This window comes from Amborella trichopoda, chromosome 6 (genome assembly GCF_054954075.1).
Source record: "Amborella trichopoda isolate Santa Cruz 75 chromosome 6, AtrichopodaSantaCruz75HAP2 v2.0, whole genome shotgun sequence".
Taxonomy (NCBI): domain Eukaryota; kingdom Viridiplantae; phylum Streptophyta; class Magnoliopsida; order Amborellales; family Amborellaceae; genus Amborella; species Amborella trichopoda.
The window spans coordinates 6883171-6903882 of NC_142341.1; the positions used below are offsets into that span (position 1 = coordinate 6883171).

At 34.9% G+C, this 20712-nt stretch overlaps 1 protein-coding gene across 1 annotated transcript; it reads left to right on the forward strand.

The window, feature by feature from the left end:
* Positions 1-3866: 3866 nt before the first annotated feature.
* Positions 3867-10245, forward strand: TRA2 (Aldolase-type TIM barrel family protein). The gene is made up of 7 exons (XM_006844389.4): positions 3867-4105; positions 5565-5733; positions 6142-6191; positions 6669-6969; positions 7466-7654; positions 8599-8781; positions 9817-10245. The coding sequence occupies exons 1-7, from the start codon at positions 3942-3944 to the stop codon at positions 10060-10062; spliced, it is 1302 nt and encodes a 433-aa protein (XP_006844452.1). The 5' UTR covers positions 3867-3941; the 3' UTR covers positions 10063-10245.
* The last annotated feature ends 10467 nt before the right edge of the window (positions 10246-20712 follow it).

Consider the following 20712-nt stretch of genomic DNA (forward strand, 5'->3'; position numbering starts at 1 on the left):
TTAATTGACAATAACAGTATAATTAAGTGCGATGATGCATACAGTTTTCAGATATGGACAAGTGTTCAAAGATACCATTTAATTTTAATACAAGGAAGTCAAAATCTATCTTATCCCTCAGATTTCAAATAGGGTGTTTGTGAGCATTGTTGTTGACTGAACTCAAAGTTCCAAAAGAAAATGTTTTTGAACTTCATAACACACCCCCAAACCATCCAATTTGATATGTAATTGTTAGAAGTAGCTGTGACATTCTTTTATAAAAAATAAATAGTCTCGAGTATAGAATCCGACAGATATTTTCAAGGCTACGTTCATAGTGAATACTATTGGGAGTTAGTGTTCGAAAAATCAAACCGGCCTCAAAAACCGCCCATGGGCTAGGTCCGAGTAACTGGTAAATTGGTTGGTTAAACTAGGCAGGTCCTGGCTGATTTAAAAAGTATTAAAAATAAGAAAAATTAAAAAATTATGAAAAAAATATTTAAAGCATGATTAAACAAAGAACATCCAAATAAAGTTGAAAAAAAGTGGGAAAAGTGGATGTTAAAAAGTTGATTTATGCCTATGGGTATTTTTGAAATTTCTAAAAAAGATGGGAAAATGTAAAAAATAAATTGATAAAAACATTAAAAAAAAAAAATACAAACAAACCGCAAATTCTTTGGGATTTATATAACTTTTGAATTTTTTTTCAAAATACCTTGCTGGACCACCAAAACGAGCCAAAATTGGATCAACCAGTGCCCAATTTTGGTTGGTTCTGTGTTGGATCTGCCGAGTTTGCGAACACTGCATGGGGTACGTCCGTAATATGAGTTGAACGAGGGCTACTTATTGACGTATATAGGATGTAATGGACGGGTCAAATTTTCTAAACTTCGAGAAGCAAAAATCGAGGCCGTAAAAACCTAACAAGTCAATGGTCCGGGGTGAGAGGATCTGTCATTCCGAAGGACCACTTTAGGCGGTGATACTTGTTGGAAGACACAAGCCCACTAACAATATACGCCTTGATCACTAATAAGGAGCATAATACAGTGATGCACCTTTGAAGATCGTCCATTATTATTGGCATTGAGCGGTATGGATTAGACTAGAGGAGACAAATAACATTCACTACGCTCCTAAGTAGCATCATAGATGCTCCCTTTTTAATATGGGAGAAAAGGTTCATCTCACAATATGCATACATCCTTGAATGCCGAAAAGGAAATGTAGAAAATTATTATAAGCTCCTACAACCAAAATTTTCCTTCTTTATTTATTTTAAACAAAAGTTTATATAGAGCAGAGGCTCTAAACGATCAAATTAGAGCCCACCTTAAAGATTTCACTAGAAGATGTTGTTTTGATGCCCAAATATCCTTAAATTGACCATCTTGACATCAAGATGCATGGACATGAGAAAAACATGGATTTCAAGTATTGGAAATAGTGCATCTTGTAACGCACTTTTGGACTGTCAATTTTCAAGATTTTTATGTTTTCATAGATCTGCTCGATCTACACCGTTTTTAAAGCTTTAAATTTTATAATTAAAAAATATATATTTTTTAAGGCTATCACAAAGATTTTCAGTATTAAAACCGTATTTCTTGACATCATTTGAAGATGAGCTTTATTTTGATTGTTTAGAGTCTCGGCTCTATACAAACCGCACCTTTTTATTATTGTTCTCCACTACTCTCTCTCTAGTCGCCTCATTTAGGTGGGCTTATTATTTACTTACCTAACTTTTGCCGTATAATGAGATGAAATTAAGTTGACATTAATTTTCCATTTAGGAGATAAAGATGCCCCACCTCTCTTCAACATCACATTAAGCAGCTTGCCTAAAATAACCTTTGCCCTTGAAGCTTGTAAAAAGTATCTCAAAATTATAATAATAACAACAACAATAATCTTGATGCCAATAATCCTAAAGTTCAACCAAAATTCCTATATAACCTATCTAAGAATTAGGGAGGGAAGAAAGCCGACCACATACTATTTACCATTACGACGAGTATAATCAATACATGGTACATGAATAAGACTTTAGCTCCCTCTATGTAAATCCACACCATCCATTTATGGGTGTTGGAAATAAAGGGGGAAACAAGGCAGAATAAGAAACAAATGATGGTACATTTTCTCTAATCTCAAAGGCCATTTATGGGTGTTGGAAATAAGAGGGGAAACAAGGCAAAATAAAAAATAAATGATGTTACATTTTCTCTAATCTCAAAGGCCATTTGAGTAACGATCATATGAAAATGGAATACATTCATATCTGGAATACATGGGAGACGGGAATTTTAAAAGCTATCTTGTCAATACAAATGCTCAAGCACATTGCAAAATGCGCTTTTTTCGCGAAAAGGAATGTAGGTTTGCATGTTGTTTGAGCCTTGCATATGCCTTTTCTTTCTTTGGTCTTTGGATTCCAAGTGCAAGGGATAAACTCATATTTAAATAATGTTTTTGTTTTATCAACATCTTCAATGTGGAGTAAATAAACTCATCACTTCTCACTCTACAAATAAGAACAATACACTTCCAAAACACAAAAGAGCTTTTTAGGTATGTTTCAAAGCAAAATACAATATGAGAAAGGGAATACAAGTGGCATGGATATTTACCCTGATCCAGTGACTTAAGACTTACTCGAGTCCAAGTAGGAGAAAATCAGGCCACAACAACCCGATACCCTTTTTAAACCATTGTCTTTAAGGTTTAAACCATTCTTAAGGCGCAAAACCGCAGTTATCAAGACCAGAGTAAATTGGTGGTCCGACCAGTTAGATCTTGACTGATACTTTGGTCAGTTTACCTATAGTGAAAATTAGGTTTGATAAAAAACTGATATTTGATTGGTTTTGGTTAGTTCGACCACCTATTTTGACTTGTTCAACTTGTCAAATAAAGTGGGTAATTTTTCTAATGTATTATATTTTTTAAAATTATTAAAAAATTACTTTTAAATTTTAATGTTTTTTTTTAGTTTTTCAGAACCATGGTCTAGATTATGAATCACTAAAAAAAATTTAGATTTAGAACCCATCTACTTGACTGGTGGGGGGCCGTTGTACTTGACTAAAACATTAAAAATGTCAATTAAACGCAATAAACTAAAAAATTAAGAGGTATTCGAGAGTTGAGGACCTTGCTTATCTACTAAAATCCAATCTAATTATAGAATTGTTGATTTGGATCATGGGTTTTAAGATACTACCTACAATATTTATTTTCAAAACGGGTTATATTCAATTAGGTCATTTACCTTAGGAATAAAAAGGTCTCAATTAATTGTAACTATTTGATGTAAAATCTAATAGCTTGTAACTATTTGATTTGAAATCAAATAGTTTGGATATGTCACAAAGTTAAAAAAAAATTATTTTGAATATTGAATTTGGTTAATGGAATAAATACAATTACTTAATTTCACTTGTAATGATCAAGTCTAATCATGACCCTCTTATACAAGAAGTAAATGATCTCATTGTTTACTTTTACTTTTTAAAATACAGATTAATAGGGGATCGGTCATTTATAAATCTACGTTGGAACGCTGAATCGGCAAATATGAATAAATCAAATTTCGCCTCCGTAAATCATAAGGATTCTATGGTCATTCAAATAAAAAGCCAGTCAAACTAAGCGTCACACGTGCGCACGGCACCTACTGCTGTGACGGATACCAGTCCTTTTATCCATGTGTATACAAAAAGCCTTTCGCTTCCATGAAAAGCCCCACATCATGAATATCACCCTTATCAATAAAATAATATTCGCATTTACCCCTGCGTTTGGTGAGATGGGAACGAACAACCTTTCCGCCCCCCTATAAATAGCCTCCATTTGGCTGTTAATTGATTTCCGATCGCCGCCGACCCCAAATTTATAAGAAAATTCCAGAGCACTCAGACCATTTTTGAGCTTCATTTCTCGTGTTAATGGCGACGATTTCCCTTAAAACCCTCACTTCCTCCAATGTCATATATAGATCCTCTGAAACCAGGCCTTTGGCTCGTGAAAGCGTTAGAATCTGGTGCCCGAGAGGCTCTGGTTCTGTTCGAGCTGTTTTTAAGGGGATTCAAGCCATGAAGAGCTTCTCTATGTAGGTTTTCATAACTGATAGAATTTTTAGGACTTTTTTTTTTTAACTTTAATGTCGAACTTTCTTTTATGGTGATTGTATGTGAAGAACTTTGAGGAAATTTGGTGTGATATTGGTGAATTTATTGTGCATGGTGGATCGGTTAAGGTTTATGCAATATTTTTTTGATCTATTCTATGATGCCTTGGTTTTTGAGAAATATTAATAATTGTTTACTGCTTATTTGATTTCTGAAGATCGGTGCTTTTTCTCTTACTGTATTGGAATTCAGTTTTCTCTTTACGTGTTGGTCGTTTTGATCGATCATTTCTCTGATCGTGTGATTAATTTCCTATTGTTTCTTATAACTAAGTTTTGACCTCATATTTGGATTACCTGAGCTGGTTTTAGCTTTGTACAAGATCTATCATTTTGCGCAGGATATTGATTTTTTTTCTCTACCTCCATGCTATTTTTTTTATGGCCTAATATAATTTAATATAGTCCTCTTCTTGACGGGGGTCACGGTTGTTGATGGTTGAATACATTTAGTAGAGATTATGGGGATGGCTAACCTTTTGGGTTTCCTTCCCAATTTTATTTCGAATGCGAAAAAATAAATTTATGTCTGCCATCACAAATTCATAAATTTATGTTAGCCATCAGAAATTTTGAGATGCTTGTCTGAGTCAGTTTTCGAGAAAATGTAACGTTCATTTGAAATAAAAGTATAGAAGGATTTGATCCATTTAGTGATTTGTTGATAAGATTATTGTTATTATTTTTTAATTTGTAGTAGAAAGCTGACATTTAAAGGTTAGCATTAGATGAGTATATAAAAAGCATTTAACTTAATTGCACTAACAGTATGAAATTGCAGATAAATTTTTTTTCAAGCTTTATTGCTTTGTACAAAATCTTCTGGATTACACTTAATTTTTATGTATAGTTCAGCAGCGGGAATGGAACTTGGGATTCAATGTTGCAACCGTTTACAACTAACTGGTGAAGCCCAAACCAGATTCCTTATTTGTATTACAATTAGTCGTCTACATAAATTTTAAGAAAAGTATTATATATTTAAAAAAACTTCAATTTGTGCATTGTATTGTAAGTTGAAATCAATTAGCAGTAGTATTTAATGGTTCTCCACTTACCAATCACTTAGGACAGGAATGTCTTTTCTATTTGGGTAGACTAAGGGAGAGAATCATGTGTTTTCTATCTGAGTGTTGATGGGGGATAGAGACTGGGTATCGCTTTGTTAGACCAAGACACAGGGAACAAGGCAACACATTCAACTTTAACAATGGGTTACCGGGTTGACATATGAGCGACTTTGTAATCCTGATCAAGAGTGGTAGTGACACTATAATACAAGAATTTTTTTTTCTTTCGAAATCTGAACTTTTTTTTTTCTCGTGACTTCTTTTGAAATTTGAATCAAACAACTGTTGTATGTCGTTTTGTTTGCTTATAGTGTTAAGTGCTCCAAGATGGATGGGAATGGTGCTCCGACAAAAACAACTCTCCATGACCTCTATGAGAAGCAAGGCCAAAGTCCATGGTACGATAACCTTTGTCGCCCTGTCACGGATTTGAAGCCATTGATTGCAAGTGGAGTTAGAGGAGTCACTAGCAATCCAACGGTATGCACCGACATATCTTTCGATTGCATTAGCCAGTTATATCAAGTTACAATTTTCATATCGTCATCGAAAGGGTTTTATCTTTGTAGTATCTTTAGATGGGAAGACACATTTGCTACTTGCATTAATTTAGCTTTTTCGGAAAGATTGTTGAAAGAATTGCTAGTTATAAATGCAATTCGGGTTGTAGTGACTTAAGTCGAATAAAACTGTAAAAGTGAGGCAGCAAGGGGATAGCATTTTTATATAAAGACAACAAGAAAAACAAGGAAATAATAAAATATGGTAGACTGTATACGAAAAATGAGGAATGATAAATAATAGTAAAAAATAAATGATTTGATATGGGCTTATTTGAAGGTGTGTGTAACATCAATTTAATGTTTGTCTTGGTAATTTGTTTTGCAGATCTTCCAAAATGCCATTTCATCTTCATCTGCATATGATGACCAATTTAGGTATTTTAATATAATTCTTCTTATGATCAGACTCTTGTTCTATGTTGTGGTTGCTTTTTTTTTTTTCTTTTTGTGCATGTTTCTAAAGGTTTGCTGTATAAACATTGATGAGCGAGGTTTCCTGTGAATATCAGTTAAGGTGTTTCATTTTCCTATTGTTAATAGAAAATATTTTAGCATTGACAAGATTGGTGATATACTTGACATATATTCTCCTCATATATCAGACATTTCAACTCACCTTGCTTGCAGTGAGTTTAAGGGAAATGTGATTAGTTTTTTAAAAAGCTATAAAAATAGCTGGATAAAATATCTTATGCTGCATTTGATTGATAATATCTTTTGAATGTGAGCAGAAATAACGACTTATGTTGCATATTGATTGATAATATAATTGTCTTGAAACCATATATTCAACTTCTACTTGAAGCAATAATATTCCTCCCAGGTATGTGCCCCTAACTTATGACCATCCAGGCAATTAAACGAAGCTGGAAAAGATATTGAGAGTGCATACTGGGAGCTTGTGATTAAGGATATTCAGGATGCCTGCAAGCTTTTCGAGCCAATTTATGATGGGACCGATGGGGCCGATGGCTATGTTTCAGTTGAGGTTTCTCCCAAACTTGCACACGAGACTGAAGGAACAATAGAGGCTGCCAAGTGGCTCTACAAAGTGGTTGATCGCCCTAATGTATACATAAAGATTCCAGCAACTGCAGATTGTGTTCCTTCGATAAAGGAAGTGATTTCAAATGGAATAAGTGTCAATGTTACTGTAAGTTCCTGCTATATTATTGTGTGCATGGGATGATCTTCTTTTATGTGTGTATTTTGAACTGTTATGTTTTAGGGAGGGAGGGAGTCTGTATACATAACTGCAGCATTGTGTGCATTTTTCATTTTCATTGAGAATTTTCTCTGGGGGTTGGTTGGGTGGGGTGGTGGGGATATGGGAAAACAAGTTCGACACTTCTGTTTTTTTTTTTTATATATAATTTTAGTTTTATTTTTACAGTGTGTGCATTGCAATATTTTTTGAAACCTTGTGCCATTTTTTATAGGATTTTGAATAAATGGAACTATTATCTTCTGCTTTCCTCTATTACACTGTCCAAATTATCCCCAATTCCTATTGACGACAAACTTATCAGTGTTTTGTAAATTCAAAGTCCTCTTTTTGTTCTTTTTGGTTAAGCTGTACTATGAACTATTGTTTAACCGTATTCTGAAATCTGTTTCTGCTAATTTTGTATTTATACTTTTCTTTGCAGCTTATTTTCTCTCTCCCAAGATACGAGGCTGTCATTGATGCTTATTTAGATGGGCTTGAGTCCTCAGGCCTCAGTGATCTTTCTAGGGTCACAAGTGTGGCCTCATTTTTTGTCAGCCGTGTGGACACACTTATTGACAAGATGCTCGAAAAGATTGGCACACCGGAAGCTCTTGCACTTCGAGGCAAGGTAAACATGTCTTGCAGATTTACTTTTTTCAGTTTTTGCACACACATACGCATACATGGGGATGAGCTTTTGATGAACATCACACTGTGCACATTGAAGAACCAAACACGGTGTTAGGTGGATTTGTTGGACCTTGGATGGGTTGAAAATGAAATTTGATTCACAGTAACAATCCCCAAAACAGTGTTAGGCAGATTTGTTGGAGCTTAAATTTGATGGACCTGAAATTGGCAAATATTTCTTGCCTAGTCATACATTTTGGAAGAAAAATGATTTTGAGCTCATGAAACTCTAGATTTATTGTCAATCAAGTGGATGGTCAAGAGTTGTGGCTATAGCATGTTTTGATGGGTGAGGTTTATATAAGGTGCCGTCCTTACACTGTAAAAGTAATTTGCACCTCTACAATTTTCTTCGAGATGTAGTCTTGGTAATGAAAACCTTACAATAGCCTGAAATCTGATTTTGAAATTTACAATTTCAAAAGTAGTATAGAGCAGAACTATAAAAACTTGAAAATCTTGAAAATAGATGGTCCAGATAACTAGTTACTAGATGCATTATTTTTATGACTTGAAGTACTAGATGCATTATTTTTATGACTTGAAGTTCTTGTCTTTCTTCATATGCACACATCTGGAGGTCAAGATGCTCAACTAGAGGTTTTCCAATGTCGGAATACCCACTTCTAGAGGATTTTTGTAGTGCACCTTACGTCAATAGTAATAAGGCTGCAACCTTGTATAAACTAAATTTAATTTTGTTTTACATTGATCTTAGAAATGAAGAAATATGGAGAGAGAGAGAGAGAGAGAGAGAGAGAGAGAGAGAGAGGAGCTCTTCGACTCTTGAGGCAAATAAACATGTCTTGCAGATTCACTTTTCAGATTAGTTGCAGCTAGAGAGAGAGTGGGGGACTGAACATTTATTGTTTGTTTGTGTAGGCTGCAGTGGCACAAGCGACCTTGGCATATAAATTGTATCAAGAGAAATTTTCGGGGCCACGATGGGAGTCATTAGTTAAGAAAGGCGCAAAGAAGCAGAGGTTGCTTTGGGCCTCGACAAGTGTGAAAAACCCAGCATACCCAGACACGCTCTATGTCAACCCTCTAATTGGCCCTGATACCGTGAGTTTCATTTCCCGTAGGGGTGGCAATGGACCTGACCAGACCCGAACCCGACGGGTAGACCCCGACGGGTAGACCCGACCTCGGGTCTGGGTATGCGTCCAACTTTTGGACCCAAAAGATTGGGCCGGGTCCAAAACCTAGACTCGAATATTATTCGGGTCCGGGTTCAGCCGGACCCGACCCGAGTAATATGAGTGTATGTGGCTATTCATAAATGATCCCAATAATATGGATATATGATAGTAAAAATAGTAAGGAATGTGGATATATTTGGGTATTCATAAACGTTGTGCAATGCTCATAGTCAATGGGATGGCAATGGACCTGACCAGACCCAGTACCCGATGGGTAGACCCGACCTTGGGTCTGGGTATGGGTCCAAATTTTAGACCTGAAAAGTTAGGGTGGGTCCAATTCCTGGACCCATAAACTATCATGTCTGGGTCCAGTCAGACCGACCTGTTGCCACCCCTAATTTCCAATTGTTAATCATCTTTAGTATGAAGGGAAAGTATATCATAGTCCATTCGCCTTATGTATATAAGCTAGATCCATTGTTTATTCCGACCACCAGAGAGCATTGGAGATTTACTATGCTCAGTTGAATAACCTGGTGGACCTCACCGTTGTTAATCTGTAATCATCTGTGATTCAGAAGGGATGGTGGATGTAGCCTAGTGATCCATAGACCATAGGCCATTGGATCATATATACCTTCCCTTGGATGAATTCTTGAACCATGAATTCTGGAATACTAAAACTTTAATTTTCTTTTGTTCTTCCTCGTTTATATCAGCATGTTTCTAGAGTTTTTGTCATTTCTTCAAAAATTTTCAAATGTCGGGATCTCTCCTGCTGAGTAATGAGGAGAGAAAAATCACAGAAGAGGAAAACATGAATGGTGAAAAGATCAAGTAGAAAAGTCTTCTTTTCAGTGGTTAGCTGCAGATTTGAACCTGGGATTTGGTAGGAAAAAAATAAAAAATGTGGGTTTCAACCGTATAATGACGTATTTTTCTAAAAAAATTGCAGGTCTCGACCATGCCTGACAAGGCCCTCCAAGCCTTCTTGGACCATGGAGTAGTTTCTCGCACTATTGATTCAAATGTGGAGCAGGCGAAGGCTGTGTACAGTGCCCTTGAAAAGTTGGGGATCGATTGGAGTGAGGTTGGGTCTCAGCTCGAAGATGATGGCGTAAGTTCTTTCATGAAGAGCTTCGATAGCCTACTTCTCACTCTACAAGACAAGGCCGACAAGCTCAAACTGGTCAGCATCTAGGCCGGCTCCATCTAGTCCAGCGTAGTGTGTGTTTGTTTGTCCTCTTTCTTATATGTTGTAGTGTAAATATAGTGATTATATTTGATAATTTCTGTTCGTGGTTTGGAGGCTCTTTAGAACAGCTTTTGGTGTTAGGGAGAGGGGACTGAAGCTTTTAATTATAATTATAATGATTGTGGCTCCTCTCTCTCTCTCTCTTCTCCCCATCTCATATTAACAAGCTTTGGACGGATGCTGTGGGATTCAGCCAAAAATATATTTATGATAAAATTTAGAGGCCCGCCTTGATTGATTAAGGGATGTATTTAAGCATGGGAGGGCTTGCTACGGGACCACACCCATGTATAAGTATATGTGACAGTTGGTCTCAGTCATCATATATGAGTAGATGGTGATTGCTAGAATCACAATGTCACAAGCTAGCATTTAACCGTTGGATCTTGTTCAGACCGTTTATAGTGTTTTATTTTTTATTTGTATCGTACAAATAATTTTGAATCAAAAGCATGAATAGATCTAGCAAGGGTGCTCATGATAAAAAAGTATTTACCGTATTGAAAAATTAACAGAATACCTTTGAAAAATTGTAAGGGCATTTGCATTTTGGTCATTTATTTTTACATAAAATATTTATTTTTTATTTTTTTCAAGTTTGCTCTAATGTTTTTGATGGGACACTCAAAATTTTATCGAAAAATATTTCGTAGAAAAATAATTAAAAATAAAATAGTGCTTGATGTGTTATTATGGTATGAACAATCGTAGACGTCTGATTCAGATCGAATAGCTAGGAAGTGGGGTTGCATATAACTTTTATGTGCATGCTCACAATTCATTCACAAGCATATAACTTATATGTTCTTGCCCTTTATGCATGCTCACAATTCACAAGCAATCAATGAGGTTGGAAGAGATTAGGGCATACATGAATAGTCAAAGAAAGCTGGCGGACAAAAAGAAAGTAAAATAAATTCAACTATTTGATGACTTGTCCAATTAAGAGTTGCGTGTTGATTATTATTATTTTTTAATATCATAACCTTTTTGCCTTTGCTTTTTCAAGTTTAAAGTTGGGTGTGGTTCCTACAAGGTTGCAACCTTAAACGATCCAATTAAGGCGCACCTCTAAATTTATCAACGATCCAATTAAGGCGCACCACTAAATTTAGCATAATATGAAGTTTTGTTGGAAAAAATTCTTAGGATTATCTAAAAATTTATTTTTGTATCTAATTATAGAATCTTAAGCTGCAAAAATGGTTAAAATCAGGTAGGTCTAAACATATGAAAATCTTGAAAATGGGTAGTTTCGATAATGTCTTGTGAGATGCACTATTTTTGGGACTCAAAAACTTATTATTATTATTATTGAGAATTGTTTCATGTGGGCTGGACCGTATTTTTACATATGCGGTCCTGAAAGTGTAAAGCATCCATCTTAGAGATGGATGCAAGTAGGTGTTTCATCCAAAAACAATGAAATCTAATTGTCCAAATGTTTTCTTACTAGAATTATTATTTCTAGTTTTTAAAATTTATTTATTTTTTCATATTCAGGATCTCCATATTAGAGATTACATGTTTTAAAAAAATTAAGTCTTAAAATCTATCTCAAAGATAGATTTATTAAGAGGCCCACATTTCTACATATGTGGGATTGACCACATAGAAACAAGGTGTTTTTTAATTAATTTAATTTAATTTATTTTATATTCATACTTCCTCAATGTTGGGATAATCAGTTAGAGAGTTTTTCAACATTAAACCAACTTTTTTTGATATATTTTTGAGGTACATCTTTGATTCTACATTTTAAGGTTGCAACCTGATATAAACTTTTTCCTTTAAAAATTTGGTATAGACAAAAGACGGTTTGAGATCTATTGTCTTAAAATGGGTATAATCCTCGGGTAAACTTAGCGTGGTCCTAAGGGTAAGTCCGAGTAACTTTGTATTCTAAAGGACTAGGTTTCTACAGTGGTCATATTTTGATTTCACTCTGATTTCTGATAAGTGCTTCAATGAGTTAAGTGTCATATAGTTTCATCTTAGGAAAAGTTTCTACCGTGGCTCTAAACAATCAAATTAGAATGCATCTCAAAATTTTTACTAGAAGAGATTGTTTTGATGCTCAAATATCCTTAAATTGATCATCTCGACCTCAAAATGCATGGGCATGAGGAAAAAATAGATTTAAAGCTCTGGAAATAATGTATCTTGTAATGTATTTTTGGATCGTCAATATTCAAGATTTTCACGTTTTCATAGATCTGCTCGATCTACACTATTTTTGAAGCTTTGAATTTTATAATTGGAGATGAAAATATATTTTAAAACTATCAAAAAGATTTCCCGTGTAGAAACCACATTTCTCGACACTATTTGAAGGTGCTCTTCACTTGATTGTTTGGAGTATCGATTCTATACAAGGGAAAGGTTTTTATGCTTCCCCTACGGCATAGACGTTCTCCCCTTATCATCCAGCCATCCAATTTTGATCAAGAGAGCCACTCACCGTTTGATCTTAGATCAGACGTCTCAAAATATTTTATTTTTATTTATTTTTATACAAATTGTATGAATATGAAATTAGGTACGTGTCATCTTCTCATTGGGGTGCACCAATAAAAAATATTAAAAATAATTTTTCAATAAAATATAATGATCAAACTATCCCTTGAAAATTTTAAAGGTATTTTGGTTATTTTATTTTATTGAAAAAATATATATATTTTTTATATTTTTCGCTAATGCCAGTTTAATAGAAGAATGAACATCCAAAATTTGGTGTCAAAATAGTTTATAAAAAAAAATTAAAAATAAAATAATGTAGAGACATGACATTATGATTGGAACAATATTAGCCCTCCATTCAAAATGAACGGTTGGATCAGGGGAGGATAGAACTTCTATGCTGTAGGGGAGGCATAGAAAGCTTACCTGCTATACAAACCGTACCCAAAAAAGTAATGCTTTGAAAAGTTTTAAAAGCTGAGATTTTGTGAAATACATGGGGATTTTTTAATTTGAAAATTGTAACAAACTTTGTTTATTTGTTTCCTTAAAAAGATAACATTTAATAATGTTATTGGTTTTTCTATAAATTTCTCTTAATGTTTAATATTATTATTTCGCAACTTTGACCAGGATTTTTTTACAAGGAAGGGAAACGCATCTCTGTTTTTTTCCATATTCATATATTACAATAGTATCCCTTTTATCAAAGTTTTATCTGTAGTTCTCTATTGCTATCATATAACTTCTTTTTCTTTTTTTAATTATTTATTTATGAAAAACACTACAAAACGTCTATAGATGAAGTTCTACAGTACACTATTTACGGCTTTATCACCGTTCAAAGCTTATCACACTGTCACAGATGTCTGATAATGTTTGAATTTTAATATATTTTTTACAAATCATAATAATCTGAAATTTATTTACCGAACAACTGTGAATATGTGATGAACTTTGGAAAATGATGAGGTGTAGGTAAAGTACGGTAAAACTTCACCTCTAGGCGTTTTGTAGATGCTTTCTTTATTTATTTATTTTACCTCTAAAGAATAACCTAGTCTGATATGATGAAGTCATCAATTTGATGAGAAATTTTTTTAAAGTATGCAGTTCCTGCAAGGCTTCAACCTTATAAGAAAATAAAAAATAAAAAATAAAAATAAAGCCTCATCTCTGAAAAACACTTATGGCAAGGGAAATATCTATGATGATGGCTCTAAAATCAATTTCATCACAGATTATGAATTTTTTAGCTCAAAAAAGGGTACAGATGTTGTGGATCCGTGAATATTTGAAAATAAAAGGTCTAGATAATATGTTGCAATATATACTATTTTTAGAGCTTGGAATTTTATTTTTTTTCACAACCGTAATGGTCAGGGTTGAGATAATCTATTTGAGGTCGAGATAATCTACAAAACGCCTATAGGCGAAAATGAATAGTGATTCGCCTACCCTCATCACCACCCAAACTTTATCATACTATCACAATTGTTTGGTAGTATTTTATTTTTCATTTTTGTTTCTTCTACAAATTAGAATGATTTGAAATTTAGAGCGTGTGTTCATCAAAAATAGGCGAATCTAATAAAAATATAAAAAAAATATTTCGTAAAATATAAATTGACCAAAATACTCTGAAAATTTATGAGGGTATTTTGATCAATTTATATTTTATGAAATATTATTTTCATATTTTTATTAGGTGCGCCTCACTAAGATGTATACACGCTCAGATTAATTCGATTTATAGAAAAAAAATGAAAAATAAAACACTATCAGACAAATCGTGATCATGGGAAGAACTTTGGACGATGATGAGCATAGGCGAAATCATTGTTCATTTTTACATATATATATATATATATATATATATATATATATATATATATATATATATATATATATATATATATATATATATAGCCCACTAGCTCATATAAACATATGCGTTCATATGAGCCTAATGGCCTAGATTGAATCTGTACCGATCTGACGGTCACGACCTCATTTCGTATTTTAGTTTTAAATTTTTTCTTTGAATCCTAATAATTAAAAATTTTGGGCGTGTATTATTAAAAAAATAAGAGAATCTAATAAAAATATCAAAAACATAATTTGCAAGAAATAATTTGACCAAAATATCCCTGAAAGATTTCAGGGGTATTTTGATCAATTTAATTTTTTTGAATTATTTTTAAATATTTTATTAGGTGTGCATTGATGAGAAGAATAGATGCCTAAAATTTCAAGTTATTTAGATTAACGGAAAAAAATTAAAATTAAAATCGGCCCAGATTCAATCTTGACCGTTGGGCTCACATGTTCATATGAGCTAGTGGGCTAATCTCATAATTTTCCATAGCGGAGATTAGCCCACTAGCTCATACGAATATATGAGCCTATCAGTTCATACTAAATCAGTGGTGTTTACCACCTCCGGTCGCGATCCTGCACTCTGTCGCCCTCCAACACGTACGATAGGGGTCAGGGGGACATGGCCTTTTTCATATGTCACTGTTAAGAAAATGCCAGCTTGACCCGTCTCATGTTTTGACCTATATTGAGCAACCGATTGAGATACTGGACAGGAGAGTGCAGGTATTGCATAATAAAGAAATTCCTCTGGTTTGTGTGTTGTAGCAATATCATTCAAAAGAAGAATCGACATGAGAACGAGAAGACGAAATCCGAGATAAATACCCCCATTTATTTGATTAGCTGAGACACGATTTTGGAGACAAAATCCTTTTTAAGGGGGGGATGATATAAGGACCAAGAGTTTTCCCAGCATAGTGAAGTGTGCGGCGGAAGAAGGAAGGAAAGAAAGAAAAACGCGCGCTGCGATAAGAAGAAGACCACACACAACGGTAAGAAGAAGAACGTGCACAACAACAAGGAGAAGAAGAGAGAGAAAAGACATGCGCAGTAGTAAGCGTGTGTGGCAATGAACGCGCTCGGCAGTAAGAGGAGAAAGAAAAATGAGAGCGCATGGCAGTAAGAAGAAGCAGAAAAAGAGTGCCGCCGTGCGCGACACCACCGAGCCTGTGCATAACCCTAGGTGCTACCTGCCTACCACACCCCGCCACTTGTCTAGTTGCATGCCAATGTGTCTGCCACTTGGCAAATCTAGGATGCCACCTCCAACCCATGGAGTACTTAAGCCCTTTTCTTCTCTCCTAAACCTTGTTCTCTCACTCTTGTAAGCCAAACTCTTAAAATTATCAGCCCCTTTTGTGCCCACTGTTAGAGAACTTGAAATGGATTGTGTGAAGGAATTTGGGAGCACCATTGCACACAAAGTAAGTGGATCAAATACCTTGTATGGTCTTAGTCATGAAGGCATGAAATTAAGTATGAAACTAAGCTTGAGCATGTATGTGAATTGTGAAAAGAAATGTGGCTGCATGTGTCATGTCTTTTTCAGAAAATTTGGCCTTCAACTGCATGACAAAATGAGCACTGAAATTCCTCTTGTTAGCCATGAAAATTTGTGAAATGGTGTTCCCATGCATCTGATGTAAGATGAAAAAGGTTTCATATTTATAACTACCATAAATTGAGAGTATTTGATTGTTCTTTGAGATGTGCCATGACTACACTGTGAATTTCTAAGGAAATTTCACGTTATTGTAATAAAATTTTGACTAACCAAATGATATCCAAATGTTTTCAAACTATCTCCATTTGAAAGATATGCGTGTCTACTTTAATTTTGGTGTTTAAGCTCAGTTGAATTCCCCCTAATTTGGAAGCTATGCTTCGATTTGTGAGAATATGTCACTGTTATTAGATTTCAGTAAATTTCATAACTAGTACTTCTATTGTGCCGAGCTTTTAACTAGTCAAACGAGGTCAAAATGCTTTCAAACCACCTCCATTTGAAAGATATGTGTGTCTATTTTGAAATTGGTTTAAAACAATGTCAAAATTTCTTATAGATTGGAAGTTATGCCTATATTTATGGGGACATGTTACTATAAGAAATTGCAGAAATTTCATAACTGTGTCCATTTTGCACTGAGCTCTTGACTGATCAAATGATGTTCAAATAACTTTAAATTTCCTTTGATTGAACGATATATATATGTCTATTTCAAGTTGATGATGAAATTGAGTTGAAATTTCTTACAAATTGAATACCATGCCTCCTTTCGCATATGTATATCACCGATAGGAATGTTAGTGAATCCCAAACTGTTGTATGATTCATGAAAAGTGGTGCACGGATTTATATGTTTCTGAATAAAGCTTAAACCCTTCATAAAGAGATTGAAAATATGTCATGAGGCACTGAATATGCATGCTTATGATATGTGAATGCTCTTGAATTTCTGAAAAATAGCAAAGCATGAGTGAATGAATGCTTGCGTATGCATGTACACAGTTGCAATTAAGTATGATGTGACTGTGATATGAACCACTATGCAATGAGACACCCATTGGTAGTGGGATACTGTTATGATGTGACTGTGATAAAGACCATTACGCAATGAGACACCCATTGGTGGTGGGATACTGTTATGATGTGACTTTAATATGGACCGCTACGCAACGAGACACCCATTGACAATGTGGTATGATATTGTGAGACTTCCTGATATAAGGCACTATGTAACAGGTCACCCATTGGTGGTGCGATCTGTACTGTTATGATAGGAAAGCAATGTCGGCAACTGAGATCTTGCCCCGACCCCCATGATAGGAATGGGGTCAGGATTGAATGTGAATATCTGGGAGGATCGCGCTCCCAGAATCTATATGGTCACTATGCATCGGGTCACCTAGTGGTAGTGTAACGCCCTCTCACCTGAAAGACATAAGGAGATGGTCATGTCTTGCAAGGCCACCGCCTATCGAAAATCTCAAAGCGCGCTGAGGACTGTGTGCCTGTGTGAGGACACTACGAAATGGGACACTCATTTGTCATTGTTCTCCCTCCTGAGTAAGGGTAGAAGTTCTAAGTTACAGGATTAGCTTGGCCTGATCGATGAGACTTCTACTTCGGGAGTAGGCAACTCTAGTTTCTGCCTGTGTGCATTGTGCGTTTTGTCTAAGTTTCTGATTCGTTATTGTGATAAGAGATGGAGTACATGCGAGCTTATGCAATATGTGATATCTTGATATCTGAATTATACTTCTTCTTACACTGCGAATTGTGATGCATGACTCCACGTTGTGAACTACTGTATAAATTGGGGGAAATGTTTAGAAATGTCATTATATATTGACCGGAATGCAATAGTATTGATCTACTTACTGGGCTTTTAGCTCATCCCTTTATTTTCATCTATGTAGAGTCATAACTTTTGACTCTTGAGAGCGGGCGATTAGACATTTTTCGCAGGCGACGGAAGCTCGGTGATGGACAAAGGCATTTCTTGATAGTAGGTGTTCGGTGGCAGTACCATAGAGTTGTTTTGATGAAGTGTTGTAATCTTGTTGTCAAGCTTGTAGTGCCTTGAATATAATTGTAAAAGAATTTATGGAGAATGTATATGTATAATTCGATTTTATTAAGTTTAGTTTTATTGGAGCATGGTGAATGAGTTTTATTTTTTCTTTCATGGTTTGCTCTGATTCCACATTTCTAAACGCGTTGAGCCACTCCCACCTAAGTGGTGTTCGCTACCTTCGTTCGCGATCCCGCGCTTTGTTATCCTCCGGCAAGTACGATAGGGGCCAGGAGGCGGGGTCTTGACAGAATCTGGGCCGATCTGGCGGTCATGACCTCATTTCATGTTTGAATTTTAATTTTTCTTTGTGAATCCAAATAACTTGAAATTTTATATTTTGGTCAATTTATTTGTTGCAAATTATTTTTTTGATATTTTTATTACATTATCCTATTTTTTAAAAACACACACCTAAAATTTCAAGTTATTTGAATTTGAATAAAAAAAACTAAAATTAAAATACGAAATGAGGTCGTGACCGTCAGATCAGCCCATATTCAATCTGGGCCATTGTATATATATATATATATATATATATATATATGGAAAAAGCTCTTGTGAACCCATACGCTCTTAGAATAGTGTAAGCCCAACGGCCCAGATTGAATCTGGACCGATCCAATGATCACAATTGTATTTGGTAATTGAATTTTAATTTTTTTTATAAAAATTAATATTACTTTAAATTTGAGGCGTCTACTCTTCAAGTATAGTAGAATCTAATAAAAAAAATATATATATAAAAATTCGCATATATTAAATTGATCAAAATACCCCTGAAAAGTTTTGAGGGTATTTTGGTCAATTTATTTATATGAATTATTTTTTTTAATATTTTTATTAGGTGCACCTTGATGAGAAGAGTTTATGCTCCAAATTTCATACTATTTGGATTTATATAAAAAATATTAAAGTTATATTACCGATATACATATACAGTCCTGACCGTCAGATCGGTCAGATTCAATCTGGGTCAATGGGCTTATACTCTTCTATGAGCTAGTGGGCTCACATGGGCGTACATGAACATTTTTCATAAATTCAAATCACTTGAAATTTTAGGTGTATATTCTTATCATTAAGGCGCACCTAATAAAAATATAAAAAAAATAATCTACAAAACAAATTGATTAAAATACCCCCCAATACTTTACATGGGTATTTTGGTCAATTTTTTGTATAAAATATTGTTTTTATATTTTTTTTAAGATTCAACTATTTTTTATATACACACGCGCCAAATTTCAAATCAATCTGATTTATAGAAAAAAAATTAAAATTCAAACACTATCGAACATTCGGGATAGTCAGATCGGCCCAGATTCAATATGAACCATTGGTGTTTACTGTAGCAATACGCTCATGAGCTGACAGGATCTTTTCCATATATATATATATATATATATATATATATATATATATATAGTTCTTTCAAGAACTAAATCAATTACCATCGAGCATCCATTATGTTGTGATCCACCTTATAACATTCAAGGAGTCGTGTTCCACAATCACCTTCACCTTAAATTCTTTAACCAGCTTCAAACCCTCAAGGGCAAACCTTAATTCCACCTCATTTGTAGTAGTTGTTACCCAGGCCACAATATTTATTTACAGTCCTATTATGGTTCTTAATTACCCCTCCAATCCCATCTACTTCGATCAAAATCCTGTTTAATCCATCCTTCTAAAAGTGCATCCCATTCACCAACAAACTTTTTGTGCACATAACTTACTTTAACAAATTTAATACGGTCATTTATTCACTTCCGGGGAATATAAGACTGGCTCTTATAGTTGGCAATGGTCCGATTGGCCCAACGCTAAAAATTAGGACCAATGTAGCTTGAGGGCCCAGCCCCCATGGCTCGAGCGTAGGGTTGGCCTAGGCTAGGGCCATGACAGGGCTGGCTTGGTCCGACCCTATATTTTTTTCCTTCTTTTTATAATCAGGATGGGCCCAAACAATGCTAGGGCCGGCCCTTGGGTTCGATCAAGACTGGGCTAGGCTAGGCCAACTCTCTATAGGGCCCTGGGACAGGCTTGGGCGAAGATTGCCCGGGCCAAAGCTCGGCATGTTGCCAGCCCTAAATAAGACTTCCCCAACATTATTTCCTTTATTTCAAGATCCCCAAAACACATGCCAATTCTTCTGAGCTGCTTTTCATCCCCAAAAAACAAAACTTCACACGTAAGACCAATCAAACCATAAAAAAAACTGTACTATCCCTCTAAATCACAAACGCCTTACACCAACCCTAACCTAAACAATTCACCAAAACGTTGGAGCTCTCTAAGGAACTGATCCACCTAGACATAAAATATGCTTTGAATATTCTTCCTTATGAAGAACATGGTGTTGTATATGGTGATGTGTGCTTGAATACCTTCATCCAATGAATTGTATTTGCGGCTTTAAAGTAATATTTCACCAACCACAATCTCAAAGTTTAGTAGTAGTAAATTTTAAGTTCACCATGACCACGTGCTCGTACGTGTATGTGAGGTCATGTTTGTATAACCTGTCAATTTTAAACGATTAAAGTAAGAAACAACTCTAAATCTTGCTAAAAGATGTGTTTCTGGTGCCCGAAATCCTTCTGGTGGCCTAAAAATCAATTTTCATCTCTAATTATGAAATCTAAAGCTATACAGATGGTGTAGACTGAAAAATCTA